At 37.4% G+C, this 21,607-nt stretch overlaps 1 protein-coding gene across 2 annotated transcripts in view; it reads right to left on the bottom strand.

The window, feature by feature from the left end:
* ANKRD28 (ankyrin repeat domain 28) overlaps window positions 1-21,607 on the bottom strand; it is a 111,104-nt gene that overhangs the window by 32,849 nt on the left and 56,648 nt on the right. For both annotated transcript variants that reach the window (XM_065876434.1, XM_065876436.1), the window contains exons 7-13: window positions 21,114-21,256; window positions 18,328-18,540; window positions 4,749-4,827; window positions 3,701-3,815; window positions 2,646-2,728; window positions 1,143-1,206; window positions 872-940 (exon numbers count right to left, since the gene is read on the bottom strand). In XM_065876434.1, coding sequence (XP_065732506.1) covers window positions 872-940; window positions 1,143-1,206; window positions 2,646-2,728; window positions 3,701-3,815; window positions 4,749-4,827; window positions 18,328-18,540; window positions 21,114-21,256 — 766 coding nt within the window. The remainder of the gene's footprint in view (window positions 1-871; window positions 941-1,142; window positions 1,207-2,645; window positions 2,729-3,700; window positions 3,816-4,748; window positions 4,828-18,327; window positions 18,541-21,113; window positions 21,257-21,607) is intronic.

The raw sequence follows: 21,607 nt of genomic DNA, 5'->3' as shown, positions 1-21,607 counted from the left end.
TCTCAAACTCCTGACACACAATTTTGCTCATATTGCCACCTCTATTTTTTTTAAAATTGAGGTAACACTAGATTATAACATTGTAAGTCTCACGTGTACATTTTATTTAGATTTCTGTACACACTACAGCATGCTCACCTCTATTTTTCAAATTGCCTTCTGTCCTTTCCTATGTGGTTCTAACAGACTCTGGGTCAATTCCTACTCTAAGTAACTTAGTAGATCATGGTGGCTTTAAGTACTGCAATCACAGATGCAAGTAGCAATGAGGCCTGGGGCTGAACAGTGAGACTGCAGATTGGCTGGGTGACTACAAAGGGACTCTGCATTCACAGGTGCTTTCCTGTGGGTCACGCTCACGGTGTGTGCGGAGAGTCAGAGAAGAGGAGAAAGAAAAATTACACATCGATTTGTAATCTGTTTCCTCCCTCTTTCTAGTGCTCTGGAACCAAATATAGGCAGCAGAGTCTCTAACAAAAGAATGACTTGAAGGAATGGAGAACTACCGCTGAGCTCCAGCTCTTGTGGGTTTTTTGAGGGAGCATAGGTACCATGCGGTTTTATATTTTCATGGCTATGATTATGGAAGGAGGAAGAGGAATGACATCACAAGAGGTATAGAAGTGCTTATAAAGTAAAGCTGTGGCTGGTAGCCGGGGGCTATGGCAGGGGCCCAGCTGGAAGAAGGCTGTGGGTGAGAATGAATATTCAGAAGTTATCTACTTATTGGGGCCTCTCAACGAATCATGATCACAATGCAAAAGTCATAGATTTATTCAGTTAACTCTCAGAAGCCACATTAGGAGGTCAAGAAAGTCATTAAGTAAATAACATTATGTAGGCTTTATAGAGGAACTGTATCACACCCTACCTTCCAAATTTATCCTTTTTGTTGAAGTCTGCACCAGTGTTCAGCAGAAGGTTTAGGCACTCCAAATTCCTACCCAGGAAAAATACATTGAGAAGATGTAATTGTAATGAAATTGTAATTATAATGAAATCGGTAGGTTTAAATAAATATAAAAGCATGTTTTCAAATGAGGGCAGAGTGAACATTGTGATTTATATTTTATGAAACAAAAAAAAAACTGCCACGATCAACTATCTTCTTCTTAAAAAAAGTAAAAATTTTGTTAACATACCCTCCAGCTGCAGCTGCATGTAGACAGGTCCTGCCAAAATCATCTGGGGTATCTATATCAAATCCTACAAGAATGAATACATCTTATGTAATAGTATAGGTATGTTACTTTATACTATCGAGTATTACATTAAAAAAATGTAAAAAAAAATCACATACCCCCAATCTTAAACAAAACTATGAATTACAAGTAGGTAAAAATTAATTGAAAATAGATTAATAATGTACAGTATTTAAAAAAAAATTACCACTAAAGGATTGGGGGTTTTAGAACAAATGCTAGAGTACTTGTTTAAAAGTCATAAGATACAGTGGAATATTATTCAGCAATAAAAAGAAATAAAGTACTGATACATGTTTATAACACTGGATGACTTTCAGAACATTTCTAAGCAAAAAAAATCAGTCACAAAACCACACCTTGGACAGTTCATTTCTATGAACTGTCCAGAATAGGTTAATTTATAGAGATGGAAAGTAGATTAATGACTGCTAAGGGCTGGGGGGAGGGAGGAAATGGGGAACTGACTGAAAATGAGGGGGGTTTTTTTGGTGGGGGGGAATGAAAATGTTCTAAACCCCATTGTAGTCATGGTCACATACCTCTGTGAATATACTTTAAAAAAAAACACTGTATTGTAAATTTTAAACAGGTGAATTGTATGATACATGAATTATTTCTTAATAAAACTTTTTTTTTAAACCCATAGGTGCTTTGATACTTGCACATTAATACTAACACTGAGAAGAGGTTTTTAGAATTCTCCTTCATAGATAAATGGGTATGTGATTACTTGTGGACACACATACACTTAAAACATTCAAAACACAATTACCTCACTTAAAAGATACCATTAAGAAAAACTCACTGTCTGTCTCACAATATGTTAATTTTCACTGAAACTTTCCCATAATTCTTTTAGCAATCAAGAGTATTAATATACAAAATCTGTTCAACTTTCCTAACATGCTAAGAAATAGAATATCATTAAAAGTTAAATCTTATATATTTAGTAATTCTATGCATTTAATAAGGATAATTTTGTAGTAGTAGTTATAGAAAGCTATTGATCCTGTTTTGCTTCAAACTGATTATGTGGTATTTTAAGACAGTAATTAGATATGGCATAAATAATTTCACAAACCTACAAGATATTGTAAACTGGCCACTGGCTCTTAAAAAGGAAGCATGCAAATGAAGATATTTTACTTCTAGACACAAAGGGACTGCTCTAGAAATATTCCACACCCCATTCCCCAACTAAGAGAGAGAGGAGGAAATCACTGGAAAAATAAAACCTTTCCCAGAACTGAAGAGAAAATCAAATCTTAAAATTAAAGGGTCCAACATCTTCTAAGAGGGGTTAATAAATGATCCACACATGGACATATCTATATGTGATTCTGGAAAAGCAGGATAAAGAGACTGTATTAAAATGGGAGACGGCGGGGGGTGGTTTGGGGAGGTAAAAGGGGATAATCTGTTTGTAAAGGTTCCACTTACCAGAAGAAAGAAGTTTCCTACAGCAATCTGAAAAACCACTTAAGGCTGCCAAATGGAGGGGGAACATTCCATGTATGCCACGCCTAAAGTGAACAGGACAGTGTCTTCATCACAATGCAATCACTTAAATAAATTAAAAAGAAACTATTCAATACTTAACTTATAAAGCAACTTTCCTCTTAGAGCAGGACTTTTCAACCTCAGCACTACCGTCACTATGGATTTTCTGGAGGGTTGGGGGCTGGGGGGCTGGGTTATCCTGTGCCTGTAGGATGTCATCAGTGCCCCCAGGTTCTACCTACACTGGATGACAGTAACACTCTCCTCCCCAAATCATGACAACCAAAAATGTCTCTAGACATTTGCCTCAGGAGCAAAACCCATTCCCCCTGCCCCGATGTTGAGAATCATTACCACAAGGCAAAATGTTTAAGAATGTTCACTGCAGTAAATTTTGTCATAGTAAAAACTTAGAAGCAACTTGTGTTTGTAAATGAGAATAAAAATTGTGAAATCTTTACACAAGAATTAAATTTTATAAAATGAATGAACTAGTTACGTATAGAGATGAGGAAAAAAAGCCCAAATTTATATCTACATGGCTAAACCAACAACTTCATGTAAAAAAAAAAAAAAAAGTGTAAAGTGTAAAAGAAGTGTACAGTAGCATACCATTTACAGAAAGTTTAACAGAAGATTTAAAACATGTTAATAAACATATAAAAAAGGTAATAAAAATTTAAAAACATACATAAGAATGATAAACATCAATTTAAAAGTAGGGTGTTTCTTTCTGCAGAGCATGCAAGAGAATCCATCTTTCAAACAAAATCTTACATGGAAACTTTAGTATGTTACTCATAATCTAGAAAGAACTGGGGTAAAAAAATATAAAAATATCCTATGCTGGTTTACCAATGAAATCACATTAAACATTCTATTCTATTACATCGTCAATAAAAAGAGGATAAAGCTCAAGCAATTAGTACTACATTGAGGACAAAATCCACATGTTTCCCTGACAAGGCATCAACACTACCTTGGGAAGTACTTACTTTGCAGTGTCAGCACCACTTGTAATTAGAGTGTTGATTAGCAGCTCATGGCCGTACCTCGCTGCTATGTGCAAAGGGGTGTTGCCATTCTTGTCCTCACAGTCGATTACTGCTCCTGCAATAAAGGACATACTATCAGACACTGGACTAATATAACGATCAAGTCAAATCTATTACATGGAAAGTGATATAAAATACAATTCAAGCACAAACTAATGGGTATAGCAATTTAACCATAGATTTCATCCACAGCACATTTACTGGGCCAGGCACTGGGGTTAGATTTCACACTTAAAGCAATTTTGTGAACAAGCATAAGATTTTAACAGATTTAAAAATTACAAAAGGGTTCTGGGCATCCAATAAGTTTGGAAACCACTGTATTTAAACAAAATTAAACACATTTCTTTAGAGTGAGACTTTTCCAAAGCTTTAATGTGCACACTCTGTGTCATCAAGAAGACAGCATGCAATATTTTATGAATTATTTGATCATGAGCTTATTCCTACCCTTTCCCTGCAAAATCAGAACAGCTATTGTCTTGAGGACTACTAATAAACAGTTCCTTGGAACATGGCTTGTGAAAATACTACTTTAATGTACCCAAAGGTTCTTTTCATTTAAAAGTTTAGCCTGCCTAGTACTAATTCAAATGCAAAAGAATACAAGTTCAGAAAATAAATGAAAACGCTAAAAACAGTTCAAGATAGTCAGAAGGGAAAAGAGAAATGAAACAAAGTTTTCTTAATATATAATACAGTTTGCAGTAGAAAGGCAGAGTTTTCTATCTAGCATGTTTTAAAAAAGCCAACACTAACTGCTAGAGAAATTATATTTATAATCTAAGGGAAACAATACAAAAATAAATGAAAAACGTAATTACAAAAAATACATGTACATGGCATTTAAAATTCTTCATTATCTGATTTTCATGAGCTCTGATATCAAGTGTCAAAAATGTGTATACTGCTATGACAATTCCTCAATACCATTACGTGGATGCTTTTACTACACTTAAGAAAAAAAACAAACAGAAATACTTTTTACCACTCTGGATAATGGTTTGTGATCTGGAGAATCTACCATGGAGGGCAGTCATATGCAGTGGGGTTTTTCCATCTTTGCTCTGAAATAAACACACAAGAGATTTAAAATTCTTGTTATATCTGTACCATGTAATTGTTAGTTTTATTTTGAATATCCTCTTGCAACTTTACTCTGTAGAACTATTACACTCAAGCGTTAAGTTTAACTGAAGCCTGTGGCAGTAAAACAGCTGTTTGAAATTATGAACTAATTTTTTAGTATGTATATATCATAAAGCACAAATATACAGAAACCTCAATGCCCATACTTTTAAAAAGGCCTGGAGTGATGGGTGTGGTGTAATCTTAGCACCACTCCTATTTCAGGTAGGGGAACTGATGCACAAAGAATATTAATGATTCGACCAAGGTCACATCACGGGAAGTGGTACTGCCAGGATGTGCTGCCCACGGTTCAAAAATTTCACACTGCTACAATTCTTTTGTTCTAAGAAATGCTGAATCCCTCCTTGACCAAGGAAAAGTGAATGCTAGAATTAACTTCAGAAACTAAAATTCACTTAAAAAACCTTACACATTATTTTGTTTATACTTATTTGTAACAAATAATGTTAGCTATTTTCTCAAATTACTTAAAATAATAAACCAGACTGGCCTTGTATGTGTGTTTGATGTAGAAATTCTGAAATTCTAGAGGAATTCCACATATGAAGAAAAACAATGCCTGAGTTAGGTGATATCTTTTATTGTGAGTTAGGTAAAGTCTTTTCTTCCCGAAAATTATTTTGTTAATCAAAACATACATGTGACCATCACAAAGGAAAGAAGTATTTGGGGTATTCTGTTTATCTGACCAAAATTTAAAGTACACGGTGGGGTGGGAAAAGGTGTGACAGTTATCTGGGTTGACAACTGGATATATTGTGAGAAACTGTATATTTCTTGCTTTCAACCTATATACAATTGGGGTTCTGTCCTCTACAGTAACTGATTACAGAATAAACACTTCAAGAGTGGGGAAAAAAAAACGGTAAGTGACAAAATCAATGAGGCACTGTTCATGATAAGCAAGGTTATGAAAAACCAGAGCTATACTGCTTTATAAAAACCATTCATTTTGGGGACGAGGGGAAGATGGCGGAAGAGTAAGACGCAGAGATCACCTTCCTCCCCACAGATGCACCAGAAATACATCTACACGTGGAACAACTCCTATAGAACACCTACTGAACGCTGGTAGAAGACCTCAGACCTCCCAAAAGGCAAGAAACTCCCCACGTATCTGGGTAGGACAAAAGAAAAAAGAATAAACAGAGACAAAAGGATAGGGACGGGACCTGCACCAGTGGGAGGGAGCTGTGAAGGAGGAAAAGTTTCCACACACTAGGAAGCCCCTTCGCGGGCGGAGGGGGAAAGCTTCGGAGCCACGGAGGAGAGCGCAGCAACAGGGGTTCGGAGGGCAAAGTGGCGAGATTCTCGCACAGAGGATCGGTGCTGACCAGCACTCACCAGCTCGAGAGGCTTGTCTGCTCACCGCCGGGGCAGGCGGGGCTGGGAGCTGAGGCTCGGGCTTCGGTCAGAGCGCAGGAAGAGGACTGGGGTTGGTGGCGTGAACACAGCCTGAAGGGGGCTAAGTGCGCCACGGCTAGCCGGGAGGGAGTCTGGACCTGCCGAAGAGGCAAGAGACTTTCTTCCCTCTTTGTTTCCTGGTGCGCGAAGAGAGGGGATTAAGAGCGCTGCTTAAAGGAGCTCCAGAGACGGGCGGTTAACAACGCGGACCCCAGAGATGGGCATGAGACGCTAAGGCTGCTGCTGCCGCCACCAAGAAGCCTGTGTGCGAGCACAAGTCACTATCCACACCCCGCTTCCGGGGAGCCTGTGCAGCCCGCCACTGCCAGGGTCCCAGGATCCAGGGACAACTTCCCTGGGAGAACGAACAGCACCTCAGGCTGGTGCAACTTCATGCCAGCCTCTGCCGCAGCTGGCCGCCCCGCACGCCATGCCCCTCCCGCACCCCTGGCCTGAGTGAGCCAGAGTCCCCGAAGCAGCTGCTCCTTTAACCCCGTCCTGTCTGAGCGAAGAACAGACGCCCTCCGGTGAACTACATGCAAAGGCTGGGCCACATCCAAAGTTGAACACCGGAAGCTGTGCGAACAAAGAAGAGAGGGAAATCTCTCCCAGCAGCCTCAGAAGCAGAGGATTAACGCTCTGCAATCAACTTGATGTACCCTGCATCTGTGGAATACATGAATAGACAACGAATCATCCCAAATTGAGGATGTGACTTTGAGAGCAAGATTTATGATTTTTTCCCCTTTTCCTCTTTTTGTGAGTGTATGCTTCTGTGTGAGATTTTGTCTGTATAGCTTTGCTTCCACCATTTGTCCTAGAGTTCTATCCGTCCGTTTTTGTTTAAATTTTTTTCTTAATAATAATTTTTAATTTAATAACTTTATTATATTTTATCGTACTTCGTATTACTTTATCTTCTTTCTTTCTTTTTTTCCTTCCATCCCTCCTTCCTTCCTCCCTTTCTTTCTTTCCTTCTTTCTTTTACTTTTCTTCCTTCCTTCCTTCCTTTTCTTTTTCTTCTAATTCTTTCTTTCTATTTTTCTCCCTTTTATTCTGAGCCATGTGGATGAAAGGCTCTTGGTGCTGCAGCCAGGGGTCAGTGCTGTGCCTCTGAGGTGGGAGAGCCAACCTCAGGACACTGGTCCACAAGAGACTTCCCAGCTCCACATAATATCAAATGGCAAAAATCTCCCAGAGATCTCCATCTCAACACCAGCACCCAGCTTCACTCAACAACCAGCAAGCTACAGTGCTGGACACCCTATGCCAAACAACTAGCAAGACAGGAACACAACCCCACCCATTAGCAGAGAGGCTGCCTAAAATCATAAGTCCACAGACACCCCGAAACACACCACCAGAGGTGGACCTGCCCACCAGAAAGACAAGATCCAGCCTCATCCACCAGAACACAGGCACTAGTCCCCTCCACCAGGAAGCCTACACAACCCACTGAACCAACCTTAGCCACTGGGGACAGACACCAAAAACAAGGGGAACTACAAACCTGCAGCCTGCAAAAAGGAGACCCCAAACACAGTAAGATAAGCAAAATGAGAATACAGAAAAACACACAGCAGATGAAGGAGCAAGATAAAAACCCACCAGACCTAACAAATGAAGAGGAAATAGGCAGTCTACCTGAAAAAGAATTCAGAATAATGATAGTAAAGATGATCCAAAATCTTGGAAACAGAAGAGACAAAATGCAAGAAACATTTAACAAGGACCTACAAGAACTAAAGATGAAACAAACAACGATGAACAACACAATAAATGAAATTAAAAATACTCTAGATGGGATCAATAGCAGAATAACTGAGGCAGAAGAACGGATAAGTGACCTGGAAGATAAAATAGTGGAAATAACTACTGCAGAGCAGAATAAAGAAAAAAGAATGAAAAGAACTGAGGACAGTCTCAGAGACCTCTGGGACAACATTAAACACACCAACATTCGAATTATAGGGGATCCAGAAGAAGAAGAGAAAAAGAAAGGGACTGAGAAAACATTTGAAGAGATTATAGTTGAAAACTTCCCTAATATGGGAAAGGAAATAGTTAAGCAAGTCCAGGAAGCACAGACAGTCCCATACAGCATAAATCCAAAAAGAAATACACCAAGACACATATTAATCAGACTGTCAAAAATTAAATACAAAAAAAACATATTAAAAGGAGCAAGGGAAAAACAACAAATAACACACAAGGGAATCCCCATAAGGTTAACAGCTGATCTTTCAGCAGAAACTCTGCAAGCCAGAAGGGACTGGCAGGACATATTTAAAGTGATGAAGGAGAAAAACCTGCAACCAAGATTACTCTACCCAGCAAGAATCTCATTCAGATTTGATGGAGCAATTAAAACCTTTACAGACAAGCAAAAGCTGAGAGAGTTCAGCACCACCAAAGCAGCTTTACAACAAATGCTAAAGGAACTTCTCTAGGCAAGAAACACAAGAGAAGGAAAAGACCTACAATAATGAACCCAAAACAATTAAGAAAATGGGAATAGGAACATACATATCGATAATTATCTTAAATGTAAATGGACTAAATGCTCCCACCAAAAGACACAGATTGGCTGAATGGATACAAAACCGAGACCCATATATATATGCTGTCTACAAGAGATCCACTTCAGACCTAGAGACACATACAGCCTGAAAGTAAGGGGATGGAAAAAGATATTCCATGCAAATGGAAACCAAAAGAAAGCTGGAGTAGCAATTCTCATATCAGACAAAATAGACTTTAAAATAAAGACTATTAGAAGAGACAAAGAAGGACACTACATAATGATCAAGGGATAGATCCAAGAAGAAGATATAACAATTGTAAATATTTATGTACCCACCCAACATAGGAGCACCTCAATACATAAGGCAAATACTAACAGCCATAAAGGGGAAATCGACAGTAACACATAACAGGGGACTTTAACACCCCACTTTCACCAATGGACAGATCATCCAAAATGAAAATAAATAAGGAAACACAAGCTTTAAGTGATACATTAAACATGATGGACTTAATTGATATTTATAGGACATTCCATCCAAAAACAACAGAATACACATTTTTCACAAGTGCTCATGGAACATTCTCCAGGATAGATCATATCTTGGGTCACAAATCAAGCCTTGGTAAATTTAAGAAAACTGAAATGGTATCAAGTATCTTTTCCGACCACAACGGTATGAGACTAGATATCAATTACAGGAAAAGATCTGTAAAAAATACAAACACATGGAAGCTAAACAATACACTACTAATAACGAAGTGACCACTGAAGAAATCAAAGAGGAAATTAAAAAAATACCTAGAAACAAATGACAATGGAGCCACGATGATCCAAAACTTATGGGATGCAGCAAAAGCAGTTCTAAAAGAGAAGTTTATAGCAGTACAATCCTACCTTAAGAAACAGGAAACATCTCAAATAAACAACCTAACCTTGCACCTAAAGCAATTAGAGAAAGAATAAAAACCCCACAAAGTTAGCAGAAGGAAAGAAATCATAAAAATCAGATCAGAAATAAATGAAAAAGAAATGAAGGAAACAATAGCAAAGATCAATAAAATTAAAAGCTGGTTCTTTGAGAAGATAAACAAAATTGATAAACCATTAGCCAGACTCATCAAGAAAAAAAGGGAGAAGACTCAAATCAACAGAATTAGAAATGAAAAAGGTGAAGTAACAACTGACACTGCACAAATACAAAAGATCATGAGAGATTACTACAAGCAACTCTATGCCAATAAAATGGACAATCTGGAAGAAATGGACAAATTCTTAGAAATGCACAACCTGCCAAGACTGAATCAGGAAGAAATAGAACATATGAACAGACCAATCACAAGCACTGAAATTGAAACTGTGATTAAAAATCTTCCGACAAACAAAAGCCAAGGACCAGGTGGCTTCACAGACGAATTCTATCAAACATTTAAAGAAGAGCTAACACCTTTCCTCCTCAAACTCTTCCAAAGTATAGCAGAGGGAGGAACACTCCCAAACTCATTCTACGAGGCCACCATCACCTTGATACCAAAACCAGACAAGGATGTCACAAAGAAAGAAAACTACAGGCCAATATCACTGATGAACATAGATGCAAAAATCCTCAACAAAATACTAGCAAACAGAATCCAACAGCACATTAAAAGGATCATACACCATGATCAAGTGGGGTTTATTCCAGGAATGCAAGGATTCTTCAATATACGCAAATCTATCAATGTGATAAACCATATTAACAAACTGAAGGAGAAAAACCATATGATCATCTCAATAGATGCAGAGAAAGCTTTCGACAAAATTCAACACCCATTTATGATAAAAACCCTCCAGAAAGTAGGCATAGAGGGAACTTTCCTAAACATAATAAAAGCCATATATGACAAGCCCACAGCAAACATCATCCTCAATGGTGAAAAACTGAAAGCATTTCCACTAAGATCAGGAACAAGACAAGGTTGCCCACTCTCACCACTCTTATTCAACATAGTTTTGGAAGTTTTAGCCACAGCAATCAGAGAAGAAAAGGAAATAAAAGGAATCCAAATCGGAAAAGAAGAAGTAAAGCTGTCACTGTTTGCAGATGACGTGATACTATACATAGAGAATCCTAAAGATGCTACCAGAAAACTACTAGAGCTAATCAATGAATTTGGTAAAGTAGCAGGATACAAAATTAATGCACAGAAATCTCTGGCATTCCTATATACTAATGATGAAAAATCTGAAAGTGAAATCAAGAAAACACTCCCATTTACCATTGCAACAAAAAGAATAAAATATCTAGGAATAAACCTACCTAAGGATACGAAAGACCTGTATGCAGAAAATTATAAGACACTGATGAAAGAAATTAAAGATGATACAAATAGATGGAGAGATATACCATGTTCTTGGATGGGAAGAATCAACATTGTGAAAATGACTCTACTACCCAAAGCAATCTACAGATTCAATGCAATCCCTATCAAACTACCACTGGCATTTTTCACAGAACTAGAACAAAAAATTTCGCAATTTGTATGGAAACACAAAAGACCCCGAATAGCCAAAGCAATCTTGAGAACGAAAAAAGGAGCTGGAGGAATAAGGCTCCCTGACTTCAGACTATATTACAAAGCAACAGTAATCAAGACAGTATGGTACTGGCACAAAAACAGAAAGATAGATCAGTGGAACAGGATAGAAAGCCCAGAGATAAACCCACGCACATATGGACACCTTATCTTTGATAAAGGAGGCAGGAATGTACAGTGGAGAAAGGACAGCCTCTTCAATAAATGGTGCTGGGAAAACTGGACAGGTACATTTAAAAGTATGAGATTAGATCACTCCCTAACACCATACACAAAAATAAGTTCAAAATGGATTAAAGACCTAAATGTAAGGCCAGAAACTATCAAACTCTTAGAAGAAAACATAGGAAGAACACTCTATGACATAAATCACAGCAAGATCCTTTCTGACCCACCTCCTAGAGTAATGGAAATAAAAACAAAAATAAACAAATGGGACCTAATGAAACGTCAAAGCTTTTGCACAGCAAAGGAAACCATAACCAAGACCAAAAGACAACCCTCAGAATGGGAGAAAACATTTGCAAATGAAGCAACTGACAAAGGATTAATCTCCAAAATTTACAAGCAGCTCATGCAGCTCAATAACAAAAAAACAAACAACCCCATCCAAAAATGGGCAGAAGACCTAAATAGACATTTCTGCAAAGAAGATATACAGAATGCCAACAAACACATGAAAGAATGCTCAACATCATTAATCATTAGAGAAATGCAAATCAAAACTACAATGAGATATCATCTCACACCAGTCAGAATGGCCATCATCAAAAAATCTAGAAACAATAAATGCTGGAGAGGGTGTGGAGAAAAGGGGACACTCTTGCACTGCTGGTGGGAATGTGAATTGGTTCAGCCACTGTGGAGAACAGTATGGAGGTTCCTTAAAAAACTACATATAGAACTACCATAGGACCCAGCAATCCCACTACTGGGCATATACCCTGAGAAAACCAAAATTCAAAAAGAGTCATGTACCAAAATGTTCATTGCAGCTCTATTTACAATAGCCAGGACATGGAAACAACCTAAGCGCCCATCATCGGATGAATGGATAAAGAAGATGTGGCACATATACACAATGGAATATTACTCAGCCTTAAAAAGAAATGAAATGGAGCTATTTGTAATGAGATGGATAGACCTAGAGTCTGTCATACAGAGTGAAGTAAGTCAGAAAGAAAAAGACAAATACCGTATGCTAACACATATATATGGAATTTAAGGGAAAAAAATGTCATGAAGAACCTAGGGGTAAGATAGGAATAAAGACGCAGACCTACTGGAGAACGGACTTGAGGGTATGGGGAGGGGGAGGGGTGAGTTTTGACAGGGCGAGAGAGAGTCATGGACATATACACACTAACAAACGTAGTAAGGTAGATAGCTGGGGGGAAGCAGCCGCAAGGCACAGGGATATTAGCTCGGTGCTTTGTGACAGCCTGGAAGGGTGGGATGGGGAGAGTGGGAGGGAGGGAGACGCAAGAGGGAAGACATATGGGAACATATGTATATGTATAGCTGATTCACTTTGTTATAAAGCAGAAACTAACACACCATTGTAAAGCAATTATACCCCAATAAAGATGTTTAAAAAAAAAAAAAAAATACTAGCAAACAGAATCCAACAGCACATTAAAAGGATCATACACCATGATCAAGTGGGGTTTATTCCAGGAATGCAAGGATTCTTCAATATATGCAAATCAATCATGTGATAAACCATATTAACAAACTGAAGGAGAAAAACCATATGATCTCAATAGATGCGGAGAAAGCTTTTGACAAAATTCAACACCCATTTATGATAAAAACCCTGCAGAAAGTTAGCACAGAGGGAACTTTCCTCAACATAATAGAGGCCATATATGACAAACCCACAGCCAACATCATCCTCAATGGTGAAAACCTGAAAGCATTTCCACTAAGATCAGGAAAAAGACAAGGTTGCCCACTCTCACCACTATTATTCAACATATTTTGGAAGTTTTAGCCACAGCAATCAGAGAAGAAAAAGAAACAAAAGGAATCCAAATAGGAAAAGAAGAAGTAAAGCTGTCACTGTTTGCAGATGACATGATACTATACATAGAGAATCCTACAGATGCTACCAGAAAACTACTACAGCTAATCAATGAATTTGGTAAAGTAGCAGGATACAAAATTAATGCACAGAAATCTCTTGCATTCCTATACACTAATGATGAAAAATCTGAAAGTGAAATCAAGAAAACACTCCCATTTACCACTGCAACAAAAAAAATAAAATACCTAGGAATAAACCTACATAAGGAGACAAAAGACCTATATGCAGAAAATTATAAGACACTGATGAAAGAAATTAAAGATGATACAAATAGATGGAGAGATATACCATGTTCTTGGATTGGAAAAATCAACATTGTGAAAATGACTCTACTACCCAAAGCAATGTACAGATTCAATGCAATCCCTATCCAACTACCACTGGCATTTTTCACAGAACTAGAACAAAAAATTTCACAATTTGTATGGAAACACAAAAGACCCCGAATAGCCAAAGCAATCTTGAGAACGAAAAAGGGAGCTGGAGGAATCAGGCTTCCTGACTTCAGACTATACTACAAAGCTACAGTAATCAAGACAGTATGGTACTGGCACAAAAACAGAAATATAGATCAATGGAACAGGATAGAAAGCCCAGAGATAAACCCACACACATATGGTCACCTTGTCTTTGATAAAGGAGGCAGGAATGTACAGTGGAGAAAGGACAGCCTCTTCAAGAAGTGGTGCTGGGAAAACTGGACAGGTACATTTAAAAGTATGAGATTAGATCACTCCCTAACACCATACACAAAAATAAGCTCAAAATGGATTAACGACTGAAATGTAAGGCCAGAAACTATCAATCTCTTAGAAGAAAACATAGGAAGAACACTCTATGACATAAATCACAGCAAGATCCTTTCTGACCCACCTCCTAGAGTAATGGAAATAAAAACAAAAATAAACAAATGGGACCTAATGAAACGTCAAAGCTTTTGCACAGCAAAGGAAACCATAAACAAGACCAAAAGACAACCCTCAGAATGGGAGAAAATATCTGCAAATGAAGCAACTGACAAAGGATTAATCTCCAAAAGTTATAAGCAGCTCACACAGCTCAATAACAAAAAAACAACCAACCCAATTCAAAAATAGGCAGGAGACCTAAATAGACATTTCTCCAAAGAAGATATACAGACTGCCAACAAACACATGAAAGAATGTTCAACATCATTAATCATTAGAGAAATGGAAATCAAAACTACAAAGAGATACCATCTCACACCAGTCAGAATGGCCATCATCAAAAAATCTAGAAACAATAAATGCTGGAGAGGGTGTGGAGAAAAGGGAACACTCTTGCACTGCTGGTGGGAATGTGAATTGGTACAGCCACTATGGAGAACAGTATGGAGGTTCCTTAAAAAACTACATATAGAACTACCATAGGACCCAGCAATCCCACTCCTGGGCATATATCCTGAGAAAACCATAATTCAAGAAGAGTCATATACCAAAATGTTCATTGCAGCTCTATTTACAATAGCCTGGAGATGGAAACAACCTAAGTGTCCATCATCGGATGAATGGATAAAGAAGATGTGGCACATATATACAATGGAATATTACTCAGCCATAAAAAGAAGCAAAATTGAGCTATCTGTAATGAGGTGGATGGACCTAGAGTCTGTCATACAGAGTGAAGTAAGTCAGAAAGAGAAAGATAAATACCGTGTGCTAACACATATATATGGAATTTAAGAAAAAAAAATGTCATGAAGAACCTAGGGGTAAGACAGGAATAAAGACACAGACCTACTAGAGAACAGACTTGAGGATATGGAGAGGGGGAAGGGTAAGCTGTGTCAAAGCGAGAGAGAGGCATGGACATATATATACGTTACCAAATGTAAGGTAGATAGCTAGTGGGAAGCAGCCGCATAGCACAGGGAGATCAGCTCGGTGCTTTGTGACCACCTGGAGGGGTGGGGTAGGGAGAGTGGGAGGGAGGGAGACGCAAGAAGGAAGAGATATGGGAACATATGTATATGTATAACTGATTCATTCTGTTATAAAGCAGAAACTAACACACCGTTGTAAAGCAATTATACTCTAATAAATATGTAAAAAAAACCCATTCATTTTACTTCTATGTAGGACAACCAATCAAAAAACTTACAAACTGAGTAATTACAAATCTAAATTCACATTCCAATTCTAGTCATCCACAACCTGATCAAGGACAGAAAAATCAAAATAGAGAATGGAATGGGAGGAAAAGATGAAGGAGAAAGGTACCTTGATAAGGAGAACTTGAGGGTCAACAACTGTAATCTTTTTCTTGCAAGGCAAATGTCAAAGCCTTAACTCGTTAGTCAAACAGTAATTCGATAAGCATCGATTTGACAAATACAGGAAACATAGTGTCAGGAACGAAGATATATTCTTGAATGAATGCAAATTCTTATGCGTTGAAAACTCACTGCTATCAACAATTTTTACATAATGTCAGTTGGACGGTACCTCAGAAGTCATCAACAACTTAGGGAGTGTGTTTCAATGGAACTCGGCAGTAAGATAACTGGGCAACTGCACATCAGCAGGATGTCATACGTCCTTAGACAAAATTAAAGCAACTTTTATGAAACCTATTTTTAAACCAGCATCATGGTCTGTTGTCTTCAAATCTACTTAACCACCACATGTTAACTGTTTTGCTAAAACATTCCCCTGTCATGTGTAAAATCTACCACTGAATTTTCTAAATCATTAGGGAGGTAACTTCAAATAAGACCACTGCTAAGCATTGTACTACAAGTGACCCTCTTGTAGAACTGACTCTCACCTCAACATTTCAAAAGAAAATACAGACTTAAAAATAATCATAGGTACTAGAGTCAGCTACATAGGCAATGACATGAAGCAAGTGATTAATTATCTTCAAATTATAGTAAACAGTCATGTCTAAATGGCACTGTATAAAATAGAAAGCCTAATTTTTACCCAGCCCCATATAAACTAAAAAATGCATAATAGTTAATGATATAGGTAAGCCTCTTATTCCATGATACTTAATATTTAACAAAGATAATTTTAACTACAGCCCCTTTATCATAAAGGGGTCTCACAGAGACTAAAACTACTTGATGAGATCTTTTCGTTTGAAGAATATGAAGATAATTTCAAATTTTTTATTTTGAAAAACTCTTCATTAAAAAATATTACTAGGCTTTTGAGGAAACAAGTAACTAACTTCCCACCCCCACAAGAATTCTGATATTTTTTCTAGGCACTGATTATCCAAACAGCAGGAATTCTTCAAATCAAAATAAGCAGTTTGAACTTATCAGTAAATATTTAGAAGTTATTTAAATTATTAAAAATAAAACTTTAGTTTAGTTAGTGATTTGATTGAGAACTGAAAGCTTTAAATGTATATTCGTAAAAGAGACATTTTAACCAGAAAGGAGTTCTTTATGATATCTCATGCCCTTTCCTTCCATAAGTTGATATGTATAAATTTTGTCCTTTAGCTGGCAAGGGGCAATTTAGAGCAACGACCTAATTATAGATGGGCTTGCTGCTGCTACAGCTGTCAGAGTGGGTCAGTGGCATCGTTAAAGGATTTTCTAAAGTTAGGTAAGAAAATGGACTCCTTTCTCTACCAGTCTGAAAGACACTGGCTCATCACACCTACAATAGAAGCTGAAATTTTATGCAATGAAAGCTCTGAAAACATTTGAAGCTTAAATGTTTTTACTAATCCTAAACGGTTCAATTTTGTTTGTGGTTTTCTTTTCTTTACACCACAAGACATGGTTTGGCAAGTGCTCAAAGAATGAATTAATAAATTAATACAGAAGCAATCAGTGAAAGCATCTTGGAAAATATAAAATGATGATTATACATTATGAAGTAGTTATGTTCAAAACTGGTTGCATGTGCATTTCCAAAGAATTATGCAGTAAAGGTACGTATATTTTGGCTCCAGAATTTTCACATATTTCTAAAATTCAAATGTTCACTCTTGGAAGCGAATGACCAAAAAACCAAAAAGCAACTATTCTTATATGTAAAACACTGTATCAGTCTTCTAATTTTTCTAACACTGTGAAAAATTTCAAAACAGAAAAGTTGGAAGAATATTACAGTGAACACCCATATACCTACCACCTAGAGTCTACCACTAACATTTTACTATGTGAGCATTATCATACATCCATCTCTCTACCCACCCGTGCAATTAAGTGATGCTTTTTTCTTGGGAGGGGGGTAGGCCACACCGCGTGGCATGCAAGACTAGGGATCAAACCTGTGCCCCCTGCAGTGGAAGCGTGCAGTCTTAACCACTGGACCACCAGGAAAGTCCCTAAGTGATGCTTTTTAAAGTCAGCTACCTATTACCTCTAAACACTTTGGTATGCATATCATTAACTAGGGTTCAGTATTTGTTTGATTTGTAACCTTCTACGGGAACATTTACATGCAATGAGACATACAAAAAATGTACCACCTGATGAGTTTTGACTAACACTTATTTATATAACACAAAGCTGTCAAAATACAGGACATTACCACCACAGAGAAAGTTCCCCCACACCCCCTTTTCATCAATCCCTCCTCCCGGAGGCAACAATTGTTCTCTCTCTCTTTTTTTTATTTCCCCAACTGTAGCGTCTGGAACCCCATATAACTTGAATTTTGTCTGTTCTAAAATCTTATATAAATGGAAATAGTGAATATATTCTTGTGTAACGCTTTCACTCAGCATAGTATTTTTAAGATTCATCTGTGTGTTATCAGTAATTCACTCCTTTTTAGTAGCTACTGATACTACAGTGAACTCCTAAATACTAGATAGGGATTCTGATATTACTTCATACCTTCATATTGACATCGGCCCCATTGCCTACTAGAAGCTCTAAACACAATGCTCCATGTGTTGATGCAGCAGCAAAGTGCAAAGGAGTAAACCCTTTTTCATTCTTTTGATTTACATTAGCACCACAGTCTATAAGTTCATTCACGACAACATCTTGTCCATTGTAGCAGGCTACATGAAGAGGTGTATTTCCATAGGCATTTGGTTCATTCATCTATTGGAAGAAAAAAATTGTCAGTCTTAAAGCAGTCTTCCTAATTATCGTTGTGAGCTATCTTAGCAACACTGTGGTTGAAATCTAATTATTAAAGTGAGAAACAAACAGGGATAAATACACAGATATGGCTTATAATCTTAAACTTCAATAAAAAAAATGAACATAACAACATTTTGGTGTCAAACGATTTTGTAGCTTCAGGGAACATAACTTATATATACAATGTCTACTTCATGACAAAACTGAATGATTCCAAGAGATATTTTAGGAAAATGAAAACAAATAATATATTTTTAAAAGCATTCTAGGTAAGGGACAATCACAGAATTAATTCTAAGAATCATGAAAAATGAACACAAACTGAAAATTCTGACACATATTGAAAAACACGCATATTTTCTGCTATTTACAGTGACAAAAGATTAATAAAGTTGGTGATTAGTAGAGAGAAAGATTTTTTTTTAAATTACTGACATCCTTTTCTATTTAATCCATTTTTGCAACAAACTTGGGCTTTAGATATTTTCCAGCCTACATACTGACATTTTACCAAAATGAATATGCTCAAAAAATATAGTCAACATTGAGAAATAATTCATGTAACTGAAGTTTCTTTATCTTTCTATTTCTTAAAAAATATATTGGATGAATATTTTAAAGTTTACATAACTTTTCTGTGGTAAAGAATTGTACTTTCGCTCCTGTCTTCTGGGAGGTCATCTATGGCACACCTGACAGCTGAGCTGGCTACCCTGGACCTGAGAGTAGGAGCAGGCACAGCAGGTCTTTAGGGCAGGGCCAACCACACCACATAAACCAACCATGTGATGGACGGGAGGGGCTCTGGGTCCGCTGGTATCAGTGGACTTGGAGACTGAAATCAACCATATGAGCAATTTTGATCAATCAATCATGCCTATGTAGTGGAGGCCCAATAAAACTCTGAAAACAAAGCTCAGGAGTGCTTCTCTGGTTAGCAATACTATGTGCATATGTCACGTTCTGATGCTGGGAGAGTAAGGAGTCCTAACTCTGTAAGGAGAGGCCAATGGAAGCTTTGTGTTTAGAATACTCTTATACTCTGCCTTGTGTGTCTCTTCCTTTGGCTGATGTTAATTTGTATCTTTTCTGCATAATAAACCATAACTGTGAGTATAATAGCTTGCAGTGAGTTTTTGGAGTCCTTCTAGTGAATCATCAAAACTGAAGTCAGTCCTGTGTGGAGACTGTGCCCTCTAACCTTGTGGTTGGCCCCAACTTATCACAACTTTATTTAACATTTTCTTTTCTCACATCTCTGGTAACAGAAATTAGCGGAAGTGAAAAAGCAACTCTTAACTTTAGTCAAGTTATCTAGATTTCATCACCAAAAGCTGGCGGACACAGAAAAGATTCTCCCTCGGAGCTTCCAAAACTTTGAGAGATTAAATTTATTGTTTTAAGTCACTCACTTCAGCTCTAGGAAACTAAGTCATGCAATTGGAGGCCACATGTCACTAAATGACTCTAAGTTTGACCACTTTTTCTGAAGAACACTCTCACCAGAGCTTATAATTTTGCTGTCAATAACATAAGCTTTAAAAATTGCACCAGAATGGACTTGAAACAGTGATCAGAAACAAGGCTATCTCATTTATCTCGATCAAGGGTCTCTTAAGGCATTATATCACCCCGTTGAAACAGAGCTACAGGAAGTGCTGAGTTGAAATAAAACTTTCATCTGTTTGCACTCTACAAGCTTCTACCTAACAATGTGTTTGAATTTTTGATCCCTACATTTTCAATAACTAAGTGCTTCACAAAGTCCTTAAATTAAATTAATAGGCTATCCAGCTCCACAGTTCTGCCACGTATTCTTTGTCCAACCAGATTACCACCTATCTTTCTGTCTTTGCAGCTGATCTAAACTACCTCCCTCTCTCCTTCTACCTGGCTGCTTTTTCATCTGTGTTTTAAAGACCAGATGAGTTTGTCAGAACTGTGCCTAAAGGATGGACTGTGGGAGTTCCAGGTATTCTTAGCTATCCCAGTTCCGTAATCAAATATATTCAGATGAAGGAGCAACCCCTCTGAACCAAAGACATCATACAGTAAGGAACACTTGCAGCTAATAGGCCAAAGGCCTCTAGTTTTCCTGCCTGCCTCTGGCCAATATCCTGTAATGTGAACAGCTACGGTCATTTAAAGGAAATATTAGACAAACTGGGCAAATAATACTAACAATAACCCAGCCACTTAGGAAAATAATCCAAATATGTCTGATCTGCTGGTTTCCATAGCTGAAATGAAGCTACAGGGCCTAGAATGTGATGGAAAAGAAAAACTTCTGTCAATCAACCGTTCACCTTTGGAATATATTTTACCTCTTAATACATTTGACTAACTTCATGACTTGGTCAGACATCAGTGCACTGTATATTACGTGAAGGACTATAAACATAAAACTATTAAAAGACAAAAATCTTATTGTAAGAAATCATCTTTTAAATTTGAAATAACTTCTGCCAACAACAAAATCACGAACACACAAAATGCTCCATTCTTCTGTACTGCTTAGTCTGTACACCTACATCAACCCCAAGATCAAGAAGGTACTTGACTACGCTGATCATCCCACTAGAGGCTGCTGCGTGGAGAGGTGTGTAAGACTTCTTGTCCTTGCATGTCACTTCAGCTCCGTGTGCCACAAGTAATTTCACTACTTCAGTGTGACCTGAAAATGTGTTTATGAAGAAAAAAACAAGAAGATGAGTGTATGGAAAACATGAAATACAATCCTGAATATCTTTAAAGACAGGTAAAAATACAATACAAATTAACTAGATAATGCATGACAAGTCACCAATTAATCACATTATAACCAGAGAGAGGATAGAAGAAAAAAATAAGAATTCAGGATAATTTTGATAAATGCTGATAGAGGTAACTAATAATTGAAAATAATACATTTAATTGTTTTATCCAATGATAACCCTGCAATCCTCCTTTTACCTAGATCTTGTTGTTTCCAAGGTTGTTTTAATACATTCTCCAGTTCTTAAGTTAGCTTTTCATGTCTAACGTA

The sequence above is a fragment of the Phocoena phocoena genome, chromosome 4, assembly GCF_963924675.1.
Source record: "Phocoena phocoena chromosome 4, mPhoPho1.1, whole genome shotgun sequence".
Lineage (NCBI taxonomy): Eukaryota > Metazoa > Chordata > Mammalia > Artiodactyla > Phocoenidae > Phocoena > Phocoena phocoena.
The sequence above is the reverse complement of the archived record's forward strand: the minus strand, read 5'-3'. Positions and strand labels throughout refer to the sequence as shown.